General features: G+C 40.4%; 1 protein-coding gene across 2 annotated transcripts in view; it reads left to right on the top strand.

Annotated features, from left to right (window-relative positions):
- tsc22d2 (TSC22 domain family 2) overlaps positions 1-19,849 on the top strand; it is a 33,449-nt gene that overhangs the window by 4,123 nt on the left and 9,477 nt on the right. The window contains exons 2-3 of one of the 2 annotated variants that reach the window (XM_084952763.1): positions 13,561-13,632; positions 15,284-15,301. The exons of the other annotated variant lie outside the window; for it this stretch is intronic. Coding sequence (XP_084808889.1) covers positions 13,561-13,632; positions 15,284-15,301 — 90 coding nt within the window. The remainder of the gene's footprint in view (positions 1-13,560; positions 13,633-15,283; positions 15,302-19,849) is intronic. 2 annotated transcript variants of the gene reach the window in all.

Raw genomic sequence — 19,849 nt, 5'->3', positions numbered from 1 at the left:
AGTTCATATGTCAGTACTTCAGTTTTTGACTTTTCTTCCTTTGTTGCTGCTCGTGGCTACAAGTGCATGTTGCTATTTATGAAACAAATCTAAAATTTTATCTGTTTCACGTGCTCAGTTTTCACAGACCTCAACAAAACCTTTCTGAGGAGAGGTTGTGGGGAAAAACGAGTTGGGCTGCCGTGGCATCATTTTTATGCACATCATCTCTTAAAATGTCATGTTAACTTGTAACTCATAACTCTTGTAAGTCTCAGATAGAAACGGATTGTAAAAAAGGAAAAGTTTTTAATGAAACACACCCAGCTTGTTTTCTTCCCATTGGGTGAACGACCGCTGTCTCGCTGAGGAATCTGTTCCAAGTTTCATTGTTCTGTTTTGAATTAGAGTGCATCACAAAAAGTGGAACAAAGCATTGTGGGGGTGGAGTTGTGAGATGACAATGATTTTCCTCCAGCTTGGAATGGTTAGTGTCTATGCTCGGCGGTCTTCGCCAAATAAAGTGATGAAGCTGCCCCGGGACAAATCGATTTCCATCAGTTGGAGCAGTTGGCTCTCAACTCTCCCAGGAGAGACCACCCCCCTGTTGTAACGCCTCAGTTAGGAATGTTAATTAATAATGTGTAATTGATGACATTGTTTCAAGCGGCCCAGCAGTGGAGGCTTAATTATGCAACAGGATAAAACGCAGTCTGCAGCTAATTCTGAGACTGTTTTCCATTTTGTTGTTTCATTTTCAGGAACTGAACATAAATCAGATTGATTATGTACCTGTAGGTCATGTGATTATGCTTTAAAAATGCCTTCTGTTTTCACGTGTTATTACTAATAAATACTACTCCTGGTTTATTTATATCCCGGTACTTTGCCCCATGCCCTCCACTTCTTACTAGAGCCTTTTTCCTTACATCTGACTTTTCTCAGCTGCTCCCGCACAGCGTCCACCTTTCCCTTCCCGATACCATTGCCATTTTTCTTGAGGAAGTTCAGGCAGGTCCTGTTTGTTTTCTGTTTGTCTTTTTGAAAGACTGTTTTGACTCATTTTCTGTGCTAAAGTGTAGGTTTGGCTGAGATGAAGCTTCCAAAATGGTGAAAATGAAAGATTAATTACAGCTTCTGTATATTGTTGCAAGTGATTATCTTGTATGGGTGGTGATCATGTAGATTATATGGCTTTGAGACCTTTACAGAAGCAGATTGGTGGTGAGAAAGCACACGTCCGAATCAGTCTTTACCTCAACAGACCCACAGTACAAAGTCCATGTTTTTTTTTTTTTTTTTTTTTTTTTTTTAAAAGGGAAGAGAGGCAGCGTCATGTGTCTGACACGTTTTGCTCAGACACCTACTCTCACCAACAACATGAAAGAGCGTTTCTGTAGTGAGGACCCATCCGATCTGCAGAATCTGCCATCATGTGGTGACAGAGAGGGCAGTGCCGTAAACTGATTGTCATGACGTTGTCAGAGGTTTACATGTGGAAATGGCTTGTTTACCTTTCCTCACCTTTGTGCATATAAGCACCTTCATATTTGAGAGCTCCACACTGAGTTGTATGCGAAGAATATGAACGGCAGTAACCCAAGTGAAGGGAAATTTCCGGTCATTCTGCATGTTTGAAACAGCTACCATATAATCACACGCTTTGGTTTATAAACTTTAGGTTTCCGCCAGATTAAAAGACTGCCGCTCTTATCTGCAAAGCAAGCTGATCTACATGTGCCAACCAAAAGAGGGCAAGACAGCTGCCAGACTTTCTCAACTTCCCTGACAGTCCACTAATGTCAGCACCGTAAAGTTGCGGAAACTCAAATATTACGCTGTGAATTTCTCCTCATTCACATTAAATGTCACACAAAGCTTTGTGAAAGGTCAGACGCACAGTGAGTTCAGTTTTAGGGGAAACTGTGATTGGTCTGCCTCCAGAGGAGTTAGACTCCTGCAGCATTTTAGGGGAAGAGTGATACTCAGTTAGTGGAGAGTCATTTTACTGGAAGGGGGGCAACATTTAATGCAGATGGCATTCTTTAAAGCAGCTGCCAGCAAGAATGTGTTAACAGTGGATTGACTTAAAGCTGAGTAAGAGCTTAGCAAGTAGCTCAACGGTTAGCCTGTAATGGTTCTCAGCTGACTATTTTGTCACAAATGAGTTGTTTTGGATCTCATCTAAAGAAGAATACTTAAGCCACCTTTTCCACAGCTTCTCTCTTCCATGCCTATAATATATTGGTAACTTTTGGTAATATTTTTCCTTAAGAAAGCATGTCTACTTTCAGTTTTGATAGTCTGAATGTGCATGTGTTGTAGTGCCTTACCCCCTTTGACTTGTAGTTGGAAAAGATTGAGAACAGTGTGGGAAGAACAGGCAGGTTTGGGATGGTGTGTGTGTGTGTGTATGTGTGTGTTGGTTAGTTTGGTTTCTATAGTGCCTGGAGACAAGGCAGCAGCTATTTTCCACAGATAGCTGACCTGCCTGAACTTCCAGGGGACATATTCCAGGACTGCTGAATGGCTGTGATTGTGGGATGCCCCGGGCTGGAGACTGAGCAAGCGGGTCTGCAACAGCTCCGTTTTTGGGCGAGACCGCTCAGCCTGCCCTCCTGTCTGTCTCCGTCTAACGTGCCAGCTCTGTCTCTTGAAACGGAGCTGGTAACACACTCTGTCTGTTTCTAAACTGCTGATGCAGTTTTTTTTGTTTGCCATAACTGTCTTTTCTGGTTTAATTAAATAACAGTTCTGTTCTTTCATCAGAAGCCTCAGGTCATACTTGGGCTTCCCTCTGCTTTAAATTTGTGCTGGAAGTTTAGAGGTTGAGCAATCACCAGCATTTTTTACATGCTTAATAACCGACCAAATCTGGCTTTTAATCGTGCCTCGTCAAACTACCCTTACAGTGCTGATTACTGGTTTCACTAACTTGGCCAAAAATGGCCCTCTTCATGTGATGGCACAGTAAATTGATTTTAAGATTTTTTTTTTTCTTAGGTTTTTTTTTTTTTTAATTTTAAATAAAGACTCACAGAGGTCAGTGGTGTGAGGTAAAGTGGTGGAAAAAGTTAGCATAGCAGGACCCACCCTGTTATCGCAGCAAGATGTGGTCAGGGGATCACTTCCAAATAGGACGGGTCTGCCAAGGCAAGTAAATAACCAAGAGCCTGGCGGGCCACTGTAGCTAACTCAGTTTGTGCTGGAAGCAAAGCAATTAAATCAACCAGAGTACGTTCCAGGAATGAGGACAATGTCTGTAAACCGATGGTGTTTTTTCAAATCTGAGTATAAAACAGGTTCGACTGAGTGGTTGCAGTATGATAGTTATGCTTCAGCTCTTTTCAAAGGGTGGCTTTCCAGCGTAGGGACTAGCTGTTGACAGGTCCTCGTTACCAGTTTGTACTTCCTACATGTGACTGATGTGTAATGTTCCAGTCCATGTTAGCGATGTCACCAGAAGCAATACTTCTGCTGTACCATTCGATACCTAAATTCTGAAAACGCAGTGTTATTTGTTTTTTATTTGGAAACTGTTGACAGCGGATGTACAGAGGCAGTGAGGGACAGCATATGGCTACACGTGTTAAAGTCTAGCCTTATCATGCTGTAAGAAGAAGCAAACCCACAAGCGAAGGAAAAACTACATGTGGAAGACGTACACTGGTGCAGCCTGATACTGAAAAAGCAAAAAAGCTGGATTGAATGTTGGCAACAATGAACTGATCCATGGTTTGATCCATGGTTTGATCCATTCAGCGCTGTAGTGTTGTGTGTTGACTGTGCGATAGCTTAGCTGCTAGCAGCAAAACTAAGCTTAGCGATGTGGCTGCAGGTTGGAGATATTTCACAGCTCCAACACTCACACATTCTGTTTGTGTGTTTGCAAAAGTGTTTTTCTTAGCTACAAACGCTGATAGTGAATCGACATGATCAGAAAGACTTCACCACAGCGATGCTTTCTCTCGACGCTTGTTTAACCTTGGTGTATTTGGTCAGAAGAATTATATGATTGTATTTGGTTTATATATTATATTTGGTTTAACAGTTATTGGGAAGTTTTTAGTAACATAACGAATTCTCCCCAATTCGATTATATGACACTTTACTCCAGCTGTTTGGCAGCTCCCCATGCAAAAAGCCTATGAGAAGGAAAAGTAAATAAATTCGATTAATAGCGCCTGTTCATTTTAAAACAATTTTCATTTAATTCACACAATCCTCACAGTTAGGATTACAGCTTATTAATTTAAAACTGGTATCGGATTGGTAGCTGTAGATGCCCACACCCAAGGTATTCGATTGGATTGGAAAATGCTGGATCGTTGCATCTCTGCTTAGTAATGCGTGCAGAAGGTTGGCTGACCTGTTGCTGGCTGTGAATTTACCTGATATTACACGTGCTATTTGCACATCGGTGCAGGTGGATACCATGTGGACTTTTCACCAGTCAACTTATTAGTGCAACAGCATTTGATGTGCTGATCAAACTCCGTCAGATGATAAAACTCTTACCAGCGGTCTCTGTGATTACCAGGAAACTGTATCATGGTTTGTTTTCTTAAGGTTTCTTTATTTAAAGTCTAAATGTAGTTTTGTTTTTTCTCTTTGCGACTGCTAGTGCTTTCAGTTTTAGGAAGTGAGTTTAGGCTAAGGGCCAAGAAAATCCTTTTTCCACTTTCACTGGCTGGTTCAGACCAAAATTGCATGCAACTCGGTGACCATTAGGGCACTTTTGCATGTTTAAAACGGTACTCTTTTTGACGACTGTGGCGCTTCAGAGTCTTCTTCCTCAGAAGTCACCTTACTTATGTCCGACTTTGTTATCTCCATCTGTTGGGTTACGGTAAAGTAAGATATTCTGATACAAAATAGAGGAAGTGAAAGAGAGAAAAGCTTGTCAAAGTTTATTCGTGGACTGTTTCTTTGCAAGTGTCAGATGCTACGATTTTAGGGCAACTGGGCAGAACTGGTCACACAACCAAGTTTCACTTTCTTATTCTCCTTTTGATTAATTCTAAAAAAAAAAAAAATGCTTAAAATGAGAAATGAGAAATCAAAAGAGGGCAGAAGGAGAAGGAGCTTGTAATGGGGAAGGGCAGGAAGAACGAGAACATTCAAATAATTTGGGGTTAATGCAGTGGAGAGGTGATTCAGCAGTTCTGGGATAATGTCTTTTTGTGGTTCAAGGCTTTCAAGGCTGACCGCAGATCAGAGCTGTTCACGAATAGAAGCCAGTCGGCTGCAAGTCTGTGGGATATAAAAGTCTTCTGCTCAGCAACAACCAGTTGCTTTAGAAAATGCGGAGCTGTGTGTCGTGCCATTCAGTCTTCTTAGAGAGAGAAGCAATGGCTGAACAACGAGGTTTTAGAGCCTCGGGCCCCGCAGAGCCCAAGATGTCTACATAGTGAGTAATGAGGATGTGTGGAAAGCATGGCAGGCAGCTGCATTTGAGTCATCCATCCTCTCAGAGCTCTCTCCTGCTTTCAGTGGGTTTAGTCTGGCTCACTGGTGCCTGTGACTCTTCACTGTTTTCTGGTTGTCCTCTGTGTATGTTGCAGTATGGCAGCGTGGGACTGACTGAAAGAGTGAAGTTCAGACTTTAGGACGGTGCTCATGTTTGGCTGCCTCCGTGATTGTCCTTTTCAGTAACCAATCACTGCCAGTTTTTTTCCCCTCTCCTTAAGTCCGTCTTCTTCCCATTGAGGTATCTCGAGTGTGTAGCTATGCAGTTAGAGAAATCAGTTTAAAATCTGCACCTCATTTGACCTGGACAATTTTGGCAAAGAAAATAAAACACGTTACAGTGGCTTCCTGTATTTTTTTTGCATTTTTCCCCCTCAAAAACACAGTTTAATCTGGTTATGTGGGTGCAGCACTGCAGTCAGTTTTGAATTATTTAGTCACAAGTTCTCTACAAGTAAGGAAGATGAGCACAACCTCCTCGAAAGGTCAGCCGAGATCATATTTCTTTTGCAAGATGAATCTTGCATCCATTTCTGTCATCAACTGAGAAACGTGCAAATTCTGTAAGAACTTCCGTTTCCTTTCATACTTTGATGTGCACTTTCATATTCAGTGGCCCGCTTCCTCTGCCGTCTTCCCCCTTTTCCTTTTCTGAAGTTGAGTTTGTCTCGAGTGTCTCCTCTTGTCTGCACTATGCTGCAGTTTAAGTTTGCCCCCAACACCGAAACACCTTCTCTGATGTCTTACAATGAGCAGACTTCTGCAAGGAAACGGACGTGAGTCATTGTGGCTGGGTAGTCTGATAACCATACAGTCGCTCATTCAAACCAACATCTGAACAGATGGCACCTTGGCTTATCGCTGCATCAGGATGGATTTGTCATAAGTGCCTAAACTCGTTGTCTTCACTTAGGGAGCCTTTGCAGATTTATATCCCAGCTTCTAACAAATAACTTCCTCTAATTATCTTCAAGTATCTGCGGGTGTAGCTCAATGAAATATTTATTCTATCATCCCCTTATGAATCAGACTTGATTTCTTCAGGGGGGGAAAAATGCAGAAATTTGTAGAAGCACTAATCACGCCCATGTTGTTTCCCCCCCCCTTTTATACTCTTTAATTGTGAGCACTAATACTTTGTCGTTTTTCTTTCTTTTTTTGAAAAACATTAATCAGTGTGAGACAAGTTGACCTCTCACACATCACCGTGGTGAGATGGGATGACTGGTTCCTTCTGAGCTTTCACACCGTCGTGCCTTTCTACTTTACGTCTGAGTCAGCCTCTATGTTTAACATTTTAAAATATTTCACCCACATTCTTATCAGCTGCTGCAGAGCTGTGAAACATGAACACAGCTGACACAGCGCTGCGCTTCAAGAATCCATATTTATAGTTTCTGCACTTAAGGGCTAATCATCCTTAAAAAAGCACTGTTGTTTTCTGTGCACCACTCATCCAATTCATCACTTTGCCACCCCCCTTGCTCTAGCTCAGAGTGAGGTCAGCCAAAAAAACTCAGTACCAAACAATGGAAAATATTCAGCTACCACTTCCCGTGTTGTCAGTGGAGTGTACCACATGAAGCAAGGCAGCAGTTAAGGCCAAGAAGGGTAGTGCGTTGGGATTTTATCGCTGAACTAGTTGCTGCGAGAGACCACGAGAAGCACTGAAGGGTAGTTGTTTGATAGATCCTGCTCTATACAGTCTGAAAAAGTAGCTTATAATGAGCATTGGCACAGTGGCAGGGGTGATCTGAAAGCTCTCTGTGTTGCAGTGCAGTCTGCAACAATTAAGTCTTTTTTTTTCATCCAGCTTGCCAGGCATTGTGAATTGTAAAAGTGCATTTTAATGTAACTGACTTTTCACTAACAAACATGATAACTTTGCACTATATTTGACATCATTGCAAAGAAGTAAAATGAACCTTTGCATTGTACCCTCCCTGTAGGAGATAAAGATCTATATCAGGTTGAGTTTACCTCAGGGCAGTAAGTGAAATGCCCACGAGACACACCCAGTGTGTGGTATTTTAAAGGAGTTGGCTGTGATTTGTCACAGGAATCTGCTACTGCTTCATCTGCACGAGGGTATGAATGCACAGACAGCTGGGAGGGTCTTGAAGAACAGGCCTTAAATCAAAGCAGCTGCACTTGCATTGGAAGTTGCTACGTGTGAGTTATTTATTTATTTTGGGAAACAATAAAGGGAGTCAACTGCTCCCAACCCAGCTTTTATAGTCACTAAACATAACTCAGGGAGCACTTGTCAGATAATGGTGCTCCCTGAGTCGCCCTGCTTTCCTGCTTGACCTCAGAGTTACGTGTGAGTGACAGGCCACTGTTGGTACAGAACAGCTGACGAGTCGAGACAGAAACAGAGCTGACGGCCAGTGTGGCAGAGTTCAGTAGGCCAGTGTCATGCTTCAGGAACCGATTCTACACTTTATTTAACCGGCAAAGTCAGTGAACACGAACGCAGCAAAGTGAAATTGAGCAGAAATGGTGGCTTTGTAGCTCCAGGTTGAAGCTATCGGTTGCCACCCAACTGAATAAGCCACCGCAGATTGTGAATTAGACTGACTCATCGGTGCTCATGGTAACAATTATGTGTAACTCGAGCAGAAATTAACACCCAGTGCTTACGAGAATGCTCATATCAGCGTGACATATTTTCACTAGGTTTTCTCTGACTTTTACACGTTTGCTTTGCTGAAGTGTTTTGCTGCCTGTTTTAACATTGCTAAAACCTCAACTGTGATGTTGTTCATTGAGGCTTTTCTAAGTTGAGCCACAGATGCCCCAACAAACCTCTTTTATTTCCTGCTTTCTGTAGCCTCCCATAAGAGAGTGGGCTGGGTTGTGCCGTCACTGCTGGGATTTTGTTGGCTACGGACGCGGGCTCGACCCCATGAAAAGGGTTACATCCCCGTTGGCAGATGAGCCGTTTGCGCTCACCGTGTTATGAGGAAGAATTCATGCAATTGCTCGGTCCGCCGTCCACTTTCCAGTATATTTGGCCCACCATCAGGTCACACCCACACAAATGTAGTTTTTGGTGACCATAAATGGGGAGATGGTGCTCCAGAGGTGAGCTCAAAGAAAAATAAGTCGCATTTCAAAACCCAGTTTGCAATCCCAAGTTAGGTTTATAGAGTCTGGTTTTGTCCCTAAATTTGTATTTTTTTTTAAGTTATTTAAGAAAAAAAATGCATTATTAAAATAAAAAATTACGAGGCATTCATGTTTTCCTGTCACACCAGAGATTATGATTATGTCACTGAAGTTAACAGAACACGTAATGTAAACTGTTCTCAGAATGTTATCATTACCAAAGTATCTAAAGTCATAAATGGTGGTTACTGCTCCAAATGGTTCTTGCGTGTTTGATTTGGCAGGTCCTTTTTTCCACATGTGATAAATGGCTGTGACAGCGACCCTCCTTTATTGACAAAAGCACCGGCTGTTAAATCCCTCGTCAAGCATACATCATGAGACCAGGGAACAGTCTCTCAGATGTGACAGTATGGTGACTTTATGTCAGACTGCACAGCCAACAGGAGGCATCTTTTTTTTGGTAATCTTTTTGTAGAGTATTTTCTATTTTCTTTATTGCAGTAGACAGTTGATGGTGCTTTTGTTCAGTGTACCTGAGTGTACAATGGGACAAAAGGTGTTCCTGCTCCAAAAAGTTGTGAGAAAAACCTAAAGTAATGACATTTTTATTGTATTATAAAATGGATACATCATTCTTTCTTTTCTGCTTGCCTAGGTTTATGTAAAATGTACAAGTTAATAAGGAAAGGTGAAGTATACGTTTTTTTTCCCCGACTGGCAGCAGTCAGTTGGTGTTTCTGTGACCTGATTAAGTTCGTCATTTTTGTTCACTGTTTTGAGTCAGGTAAATAAATCCAGGACAACCTGTACTTTGACAGCATGGATCATAAATTACCTCTCCTTAAATCTCAGGGCCTGTGATACTCTTTGAGGAGTCACGCAAGCAGTTGCTCGAGCTGGAGGCACTCTATGGCTTTTCACAGCAGCTAATGCAGGAACAATGAGTAAACTGTAACTCTGATTGACAGAGAGTCAGATTAAGATCATGTGTAGTCATGTGCACTTGTGATAAGTGACTTCTAAATTGACGCCTTAAGGCTGCGCAAGAGTCTTTTCACGTTTTCTAACCGATGTCCCCAGCAGCTGAAGGTCAAATGGGCAAGAAGCTGTTTTCAGTGCTCTTTAATATTCACCTTCAGCAACAATGCAAGTGGCAGCAGGTGAAGTAAAGCAGCGGTCCCCAACCTTTTTTGCGCCACGGACCGGTTTATGCCCGACAATATTTTCACGGACCGGCCTTTAAGGTGTCGCGGATAAATACAACAAAATAAAACTAGTACCGGTACCAAAAAAAAGAAGATTTATTCATAACACACGTGAAAAGACCCAGGAAAACCAAGTTAACAATAAAAACGATAACAAAATAACGCTGAAAACCGATAAAACCCCTGAAAACCATACATTTCACACCTGAGCCTCAACTCTCGCGGCCCGGTACCAAACGACTCACGTACCGGTCCGAGGTCCGGGGGTTGGGGACCGCTGAAGTAAAGTACAAAAACGTCATTAATTTTTGATTATTCTGCGAATTTCCAAAAGATAAATTGAATTGTGAACTATGTTTCGTAAAGCCGAAAGTGACTTATTCATAGAAAACTCCCTTTTGATACACCAGAACGATTCACTGTTACCTTGGTCATTTACATGACTAATAACGGCTTCAGTTCCTCACATTAACTTTCAGTTTTCTTGTCAAATGCAGCTCAGCGACAGCAACATGTATCCATTCTGCATGTGTGACTGTGACTTCAAGCACAAGAAGATTCTTTAAGGTTAAGAGAATGAAGCTGCAAGCAGTCTTCGTTTCTTCTGCAGCAGTGCTGTGATGTTAACAGTGGACTGCATCACCGCTTTGGTTGTTTTTTGATTGTCACACACACAAACTGTGATGTCACCTCTGCCCCGAACCAACACCATACTCCGTATCAGTCAGCGGGCTGCAAAAATTGAGGTGCACAACTGACTGAAAGAAAACTGAACCATTCATGATGGCGACAACGGCAAACCAAAACTAAGAGGAAATGACAAATATAAAACTAGGTAATGATTCGATGCCTCCAACTAGGGCTGGGCAATATAGCCTAAAATCCATATTGCGGTAAAATTTGAAGCATGTGCGGTAACGATATATATCGCAATATTTTTTTTCTTCTTCTGTATAACGTATTTTCCACACTAATAAGGCGCACTTGAAATCCTTTAATTTTCTCAAAAATTGACAGTGAACCTTATAATCCGGTGCGCCTTATGTATGAATCCTGGTTGTGCTTACTGACCTTGAACCGGTTTTGGATTGTTGGAGCATTACGGCTGCCGTAGTCAGGAGCCTCGCGGAGTAATCTGGGTCCAAAACTCCTCCGTTTGCAGTCTCTGCAATGCTTTTGACCAAAACAGGTGCAGCTTGATGACACCATCAATATGCGCTATCCCGGTATAGTCAAAACCTCTACAGCTGGCCAAATTCATATAGTTTCTACCGTATACCATTTATACCGCCCACCCCTACCTCTAACGTGCATGTCTAATAAATAAAATGGCAAATTCTTTATATAAAACAATAAAAAAAAAACATTTTACACTTTACTGGAGGCACTGTGGCAAATTTAAAAATGGACAGCTTTATATTCTCATCTAATAATTACACAATTTTTCAGTTTCTTAAGCTCTTAATATGCTCTGCTTCACTGTGAGGCATCAGTCAAGGGTGTAACGTGGCTGTCACAACATCTAACTAAACCTGAATTGTGAAATTAAACTGAGTTTGAAAAAGGAGGAGAACAATAATTGTTATCTTAGTTTTCGGCATCAGGGAGAAATCCCAGAGAAACAAATAAAATGTTTGACAGAGTGGATTCATATACCAGTACATACACATGTTGCCATTGGTGGTGTTCAGGCTTGGTGCTTCCTCTATTTTGTGATAAAGGCTCCTTTTAAACTGTCACAAACTTAAATTATGACAACCTGTTGCTTTGGTGTCTCATCTCTGAGCTGGATTACCTTCTCTCTGTGGGTGAGGCTCCTGACTACCATATCTACCTCACCTGCACTTCTTTACTATTGTTCCTTTTTAGGGGGGAACAGAAGTGCTATGTTCATACACCATCTGTTACCAGTTGCTGACAGTGCGGAGCCTTGTAACTGGTGTACATTTTCTTTCACTTTTACTTGCTCTTCCTCCCACAAAGGTGAGTGCCAAGTAGTCTAAAGTAGACCTGCTTTATTTAGAGAGGACCTAAAGGAGCTTGCTAGCCTTCTGCCCACTTTAAAAGAAAACAAAGTCTGTTTATTTCCTTCAAATGAGATCTAAAACAGAGTGATTGCAAAGGCAAACAAAGTCTCTATAGTCCTGTGCACTGTAATATAGTGTGTGCTATGAGAAACCAAACTTTTGCTCAGGGTAATGCTGAGAGGTGTGTGGTGACACGGTGGTTCCATATTTCCTTATAACTGCTTTCCTCCCCCCCTTATTTTTCCCCTCTTTCTCTACTTCCTTGATTTTTGAATGACTCCCCTTCACTCATCTTCTCTTCATACCTGGCGGCCCTCTTCTTTCATACAATGACCTCATTTTGCATGCAAAATTTTCCCCATCCCAATAAAACCAGGTATTTTGGCTCTGTCAGAGTTGATGTGACAGCTGCTGTCATGAAGTGTGTTGTTTGGGAGCTCTATAAACTGACAGTGTCTAAATACCGAAGCAGAGATGCAGAAAACTTGGGTTTACTGAGCTGCTGTTGGCTGGGAGTGGCACATATAAATCTATCAAGGGTTCGCATATGAAAACTCAGTGGTAGATCAGGCTCGACAGTCACTAGTACAGTATACAGTAGTGGCTGGTTAACCCCACTCTTCTAGTTTTGGAACTGAATTCCTAAGCCACACCTGATTTTGTTTTTAGGTCCTCCAGGGTGTTGTATATATTTAAACTGCGTAGTTTGTGATTTTGGTCGACCACCCCTGCAGACACTGTAGGAGCAGGCTCCATAAAAAGTTTTATATTGAAGATGCAGACATGGCATATTAACCAGCACGAACCTTACAATAATTATTTTTCTCCCAATTTGTAGTCTCGTCTGTCCAGGATATATATATATATATATATATATATATATATATATATATATATATATATATATATATATATATATATATATATATATATATATATAGATATATATATATATAGATATATATATATATAGATATATATATATATAGATATATATATATATAGATATATATATATATATATAGATAGATATATATAGATATAGATATAGATAGATATATATATATATAGATATAGATAGATATATATATATATATAGATATTTATTTTTTTTTTAGAAATAGTGCTGATTATAGTAAGACAGTTTCTCAGACATGGATTAAAGCAAGTCCTCAACTACAAAAACATTCAATGATCTCCAATGGAAACAAGTTTCAGTCTAAGACTATGCTTAATCCATGTCTGGGGAAATGAGCCACAAAGTTTGGAGTGGACATGTCAAAGCTTTAAGTTGGCTGTTCATACAAATGACATGATTCTTGTTTTCCACCTCAGTACCCTGCAGACTTACCTTTAGCCTCCTTGACTCACTGCTCAAACCCAAAAAGGGAAAGACCATCTCTGAATCGAGGAGGGAACCGAATCTCTCACCATCTTACAATCATGTGATTGCAGCCATTCCCCAACTCTCTGTGAATTGTACTCGTGGTAATCAATGGTCATGACAATTAGCAAGTTAATGATCATGAAACTGATCTCACAGCCCTTTGTTAATCAGTGGTTCTGGTTTCAGTCATTATGCAAATTTACTGTTTGGAAACTGCAGTCAGCTGAGACTGAAGAAGTCACTCGGATGACTGACATGTTTCTCTCCTCAGTTTTACCTCATTGTGGTTCAAGTTCTTGCTCTACTTCCTCACTATGCACATTTCTGTTTTTTCACTCATGCTTCTACTTTCTTTTTTCCCTTCCTAATTAAAATACAGGAACCCGTCCACTGCTTTCTACCAGGCTTTCCGGCCTAGCCGATTACGAGGGTCAAAGCCCATCAACGATAGGTATGAGCTCTGGTGTTTTAACTTGTGTGTGGCCTTGACTTGGCTGGCTGGCTTAACCGGACCCTGTACCCCTTTCACCTTGTGCACCCTAAAGGAAAATGTCCATCTTCAGCAGCCTGTAATCTATTTATGGAGTCCTGAAGTAATTAATTGATTTTACTAATTTCAGTGTGAGCATCTGTCACAAATTTCCAGAAACAATTGGAGGATGATTGTTATGTCAGGGGTGGAGGAACGCCAGGCCTCAAGGGCCGGTGTCCTGCTGGTTCTAGATGTGTCCTTGATCCAACACAGCTGATTTAAATGGCTTGACTCCAGAGGCCTGGTAATGAACTAATCATTTTATTCTGGTGTGTTGACCCAGGGTGAGATCTAAAACCTGCAGGACACCGCCCCTTGAGGCCTGGAGTTCCCCACCCCTGATTTATATAGTTTACAAGTGACTACAGCTGTACTTTAAATTTATTGTAGAAAACGATGACCTGTTCTGGATAAGATTTTATTTCCTTTTCTGATAGATGTATCTATGGATCTATTTCCCTATATACTTATATTATTTAAACAGCAATTTTTCAGCCAGAATTAAACCAAAGAATAATTGGCTCCTTATGTGTCGTACAGATTTTATCGTTGAGAGGAAAAGACTGAATGTATCGAATGATTACCAGATTATTAGAGAAGTCTAGACTTTTCTCCTTTATTGAAATAAAGAAACATCACTTTGGGACTCATTACTTAAACGGCTGGTCAAACTGGACATTTCAGCAGGTGTGAGTGTGTACAGCACGCAGAAAGCATGGCAGTGGAAGAAGCACTAGAGCTGATCTGGCAGCGTTTCACATCTCTGTGACACTCAGTGTATCTGTGGTCTGCCAGTCACGAGGATCTGGGGCTCAGGTTTCCCTTGTCCCTGCGATGTGTGGAGCTAAGCGCTGAAGAGGTTTAGTACTGAGAATTGCAGATCCAAATGTAATAACATGACCAATATTTTTGTAAGCCTGTCATTGGTATGATCAGATGAGAAGTTGGTGATTTTTAAAAGTGTTTTAAAGCTTAAGCTTAATTCTCAACTTTTAAAAGCTCATCCTTAAAAAAGAGTCCATGTCAGAGCTGTGGCATTGTGCTTGTTACTAACATGCCTTGGCTTTCAGCTGATTTATATTAACCCATAATGGATGGGATTATGTGTAAATTTGAGAACTATTTTTTAGTTTTTAAATTAAAAAAAAAAAAAAAAAAAAAAAAAAAGAGTATTAAATCCCCTGTTCCAGCTCCAACAAATGTCTCTTCAGGGAGAGCTCGATTTTTCTTCTTACCTTTCATAGACTACAAAGATGACAGAGTAATCAAAAATTACTTTGAATTAAAGATATCGCCTCTTCTTTTATTAGACCTGTCAAAAACGGCTACACAAAGGTAGCTGTCCAGATTGACTCAAACAAAAAAAAATTGTAACATTAAATTATTTTAATATCTTAAAAGTTATGTTAGACATTTGTGTATACATTTCTTGAGTGTGGCCAGATCCATTTATTTTATTCTTTTATTAAATGTTTTTTAAGTCCTCCAAATGCTTTTACTTGCATACTACCGGTGATAATTTAATTCATTTATTTTTTTTCTTCATTATTCCCATTGTTCCACCACCAAGACAAGAGCTGAAGCACAGGTATGTGCTCTTTCTCAGAGATTACAGTAAAACTTCCAAGCGGAATTTTATGAAATTGCATAACTATGGATTTGCTTTGAGTTGCTAATGAAATAAATCAATCAACAAATGCCGTAATCATCATATTGTACGTATATATCTGTATGCTTACTTTGCACGAACACTGTCACACACACAGCGATTATTAACACCTATGTTTTTAAAAAACAATCCTTGGATTTCAGGATGTATATTACGTTCATTTCATCGTCTCCCTGTTAATGTGATGCTAACTCATCCGTTTCACTCGGGGCTAAATACGGGATGAAGAAATTGAAAAAGTGCCACGAGCCTGGTGTTTGCTAGTATGTATAACGCATTTGACAATCTTGCTTTATTTAGAGTTTAGGCTTCATTTTCTGTGCTTAATGATTTCTTTTTTTATAAGATATTTGTTTCGTTGCATAGGTACCTGTCAATAACGCAGACAAATGAATGGCATTTGTTTTGACTTGGGAATCCGTGGTTTGCATTTACCATAAACAGTTTCTGTTCCCATGTGCTCTCATGGAAGCTGCCAACAGATACCGGCAAACAAACTTTGAAGTTGAGGTGTATTTATCGTTTAAGTCCTTAAACATGCGGTTGACTTGTTATGTCATGAAGTGACGTGCAGAAAATTCTGGGGAGTCTTGGGAAGAAGCAAGAAAATAAATATGACTTAATAATGCCATATATTAACATTTATCCTGTGATATATATGTGACAGAATGACTTAAGAAGTAGAGTTTACAATTATTGAGCTTTAAATGATTCTTGTTTCAAAATGTCATTCTTGGGGATATTGACTAAAATTGCATATATCATCAAGGGTTGGTGGATTTTTGGAGTAGTTTATCAATGCTTGTGACTTTAAACCTCTGTTGCCAAGTGACAGTAAGTGGTGGAGGGATTAGCAACCAATCAGACATTGTGTGTGATATAATAATGATAATGATGTATTGCTTTTCGGGGCCCTCAAAGCGCTTTACAATTCCACTATTCATTCACTCTCACATTCACACACTGGTGGAGGCCGCTACAGTTGTAGCCACAGCTGCCCTGGGGCAAACTGACAGAAGCGAGGCTGCCATATCGCGCCATCGGCCCTTCTGGCCATCACCAGTAGGCGGCAGGTGAAGTGTCTTGCCCAAGGACACAACGACCGAGACTGTCCGAGCCGGGGCTCGAACCGGCAACCTTCCGGTTACAAGCCGAACTGCCAACTCTTTGAGCCACGATCGCCCCGTAATACTGGATTAAGCATGAGATCGTCCATATGACCTAAATAAGGGTCCTTGTTTACTTGACAACAGTAGCAGTTGAGCAACAGTGCGTCGTCACAGCTGGCAAAAGACTCAGTGCTTCTGTTTGTTCCTCATCCAGCTTGGCTTTGCCTCTGGGCTCTGAGAGTAACAGAGCAGCTTTATTCAGAACTTTTCAACTAACCGCAGGTAAACCTGAGGGAGACGCCTCATTCCACCTCCCTTTGTCCCGAGCCAGCTCTCCTGCAAGGTCGGACTTGTTGGAAATGAAGAGGGGAATTGCACACAAACAGTTTGAGGGCCCTTTAAAGCATTCCTCAAAATGAGTGGGTTTATGAAAAATGTAAAACCTCAGTTGAGCACAGTGCCCGCTCATCTTCTCATTTTTAGACAAGTTTCTGGTTCAAGTTTCTGGTGCCAAATCTTCTGCTGCTCTATCAGCAATGCAGAGCTTGTAGCTTTACAACCCAAATTAGTTGTAAAAACACAGGTTGCTGAAAGCCTTTTTGGACACCTGTGGAAAAATGCTGCATTAGAAATTTTTGCTTGTGACTAAAATAAAACACGCAAATGTTATTTTAATTTTGAAAACACAAAACTCGAAGGCACGCATTATAGCTTTTTTTTTCTTTTTCTTTTTTTTACATCAGGATACAGATTTAAATTTGGAAGGTTTGGTAAACTGAGCAGAATTTTTAATATTCACCCATAAAAACAGTGGCAGTGAATTTGTACTTCATATTTGTATAATTGTACTAAAAATGTGCATTCATCTGTAACTTTTTTCTCTTTGACATTCAATTCAGTTCAATTTTATTTATATAGCGCCAAATCATAACGTCGCCTCACAGCACTTTATATTGTAATGTAGACCCTACAATAATACATACAAAGAAAAAAACCCTACAATCATATGACCCCCTATGAGCAAGCACTCTGGCGACAGTGGGAAGGAAAAACTCCCTTTTAACAGGAAGAAACCTCCAGCAGAAACAGGCTCAGGGAGGGGCGGGGCCATCTGCTGCGACTGGCTGGGGTGAGAGAACGAAGACAGGATAAAGACATGCTGTGGAAGTAGAGCTGGGCGATAGAATGATAACGATATGTATTGCGAAATAACTTTTTCTCGATAGAAAAATTAAACTATTGCGATACGCCTCACCGCTCTTGTCCTCTTAAAAAAAAGAAAAAAAAAGAAAAAAAAGAACAGCCATTCCAAATTAAGTAGCGCAGAGCCGAACCAATCACAGCCGCAGCGTCACGTCACGTGACTTGTTACGTACAGCACAAGTGCCAAGCCGCAAATGTGTATTTGTTTGGGAAGCAGCCAGCCACCGTGCCGCCCGGGTAATGGAGGAAATGAGTGTGCCGACTAGAGAAAAATCAACCGAGAGCGTGACCGAAGGTCACCGAAGAGAAAACAGATGATGGTTCCAATGGCCGGAGAGATTGTCGAACGGAAGAGCCATAGAAGTTCCGTAGTGTGAAGGTATTTCGGCTATTTCAAGTCTGACAAAAAACAGAGTAGCGCGCACTGTAAATTGTGCCGAAAGCAAGTCTGGAAATACAATAAAGCGGTGCATGCTCAATCTCTGACTGAAAGCGCTAATTCGTCATTCGGCTTTTGTCAGACTAAAGTAACTGTTAAAACTGTTTGAAAAGCTAAGCTATACAACAAGGAGAGATTGAGAATTTCCTTTTAGTTCTCAGTTTATTTGATATTGACAAAAGTTAGTCAATTTTGTCTGTTCTTCTGTAAAACAAACTAAGATTTATTTTTAGAATTAATATTTTGTTTCTAAGTGGAATTGACAATTTAGTAGTCTGTTTTGTTTGTTCTATTTTCAAACTTGAACGCTTTAGCGGCTGCCTTTTGTGTAGTTTGCAATATTTGCCTTTATTTATCTGAAAAAGTCTCATGTTCCTTAAGTACATCTACCCTGTTGAACTTATTATGGGAAATAAATATTTAATTCAAAACAAGCTGCTGATTATTTCACATTTTACTTGTGAGCAACGGCACATTTAAATCTTACAAATATAGTTATTTGGCTTATATCGTGATATATATCGTTATCGCCTGAAATGAAAAAAACATATCGTGATATGAAAAAATCTTATATCGCCCAGCTCTATGTGGAAGAGAGACAGAGATTAATAACAAGTGATTCAGCAGAGAGGTCTATTAACACATGTCATCTAAGACATTCAGTCTTAGGTTTCCCATGCAGTGATTTATTTATTTTTTTCAGTTTTCTAACTGCTAATAAGAAGTATAACCACAGGATGCAGAGTTGTTTCTGAACATCATTTCACAAACTCAAAGTCTCACTGGTCTTTAGTTGATCCCCTACAGCTCTGCTTTAGTCTTCCCTTGTAAAAAAACTCTGCACATACATTTATTTTTTAACCTAACAAGATTACAAGTTGAACTCTGCTTTTGTAAACATAGCAGGAAAGCGATCTGTTGTCTGTGTTGAATGGATTTATTATAAGGCTGTGATTAGTCCCACGTAACCCACAGGCAGCAACCCTTTTACAGTCCTCTGTCCACAAAGATCAACTCAATGATTATGGATAATAAAGAATAGACAGATTTATATTTGGTCAGAGAACACCTGATTGGTGGCCTCAGGCCCAGCCAAGGCTCAGCCAGCAGGGACTTATTCAAACCAGATCAGATATGTTAGCACTGTTTATGACTCAGAAACGAGCAGTCATTATTGGGGAGAGGAGCAAAGTTTAACTCTTGAATGCTGAAGTTTCACTTCTGATGTGCTGATTGGACAACACTGTCATGGTAAACTACTTCATCAACTTAGCTGCAGTTGTCTTCAAAATAGAACTAAGAAATATAACTTTTATAAACTGTCACGATTTATTGCACCTTTGTTATTTCTTGGACTTACGTCAGATTGTAATTGCCAAAAGCCTGGGGGGCGGGTCTTATCCTCATCAGATCCATCCCAATACATTTGCAGTGTCTTATCTGTTAAGGAAGTACAGTTATTTTTAAAAAATTTAAAGTTTACCCAACAGCTGTGTGGGAGCCAGGACAGGACTGTATGTGCACAAAGCACTGATCTCATATGGGACACCTTTTTTTTAGATTCATGGAGAATTTGATGGATGGCAGTCATATCCATATCCTTAAAGCTTGCATAACACACCACTTGTCACAAAGATTGTACTGTTTTAGTGGCAGCATTTTCATTCTGGCTACTTTATCTTTGGAAGCTGCTGACATTTGATCTGTTTTTATCCA

The sequence above is a fragment of the Perissodus microlepis genome, chromosome 15, assembly GCF_051167445.1.
Source record: "Perissodus microlepis isolate ML-2025 ecotype Zambia chromosome 15, ASM5116744v1, whole genome shotgun sequence".
Taxonomy (NCBI): Eukaryota; Metazoa; Chordata; class Actinopteri; order Cichliformes; family Cichlidae; genus Perissodus; species Perissodus microlepis.
The sequence above is the reverse complement of the archived record's forward strand: the minus strand, read 5'-3'. Positions and strand labels throughout refer to the sequence as shown.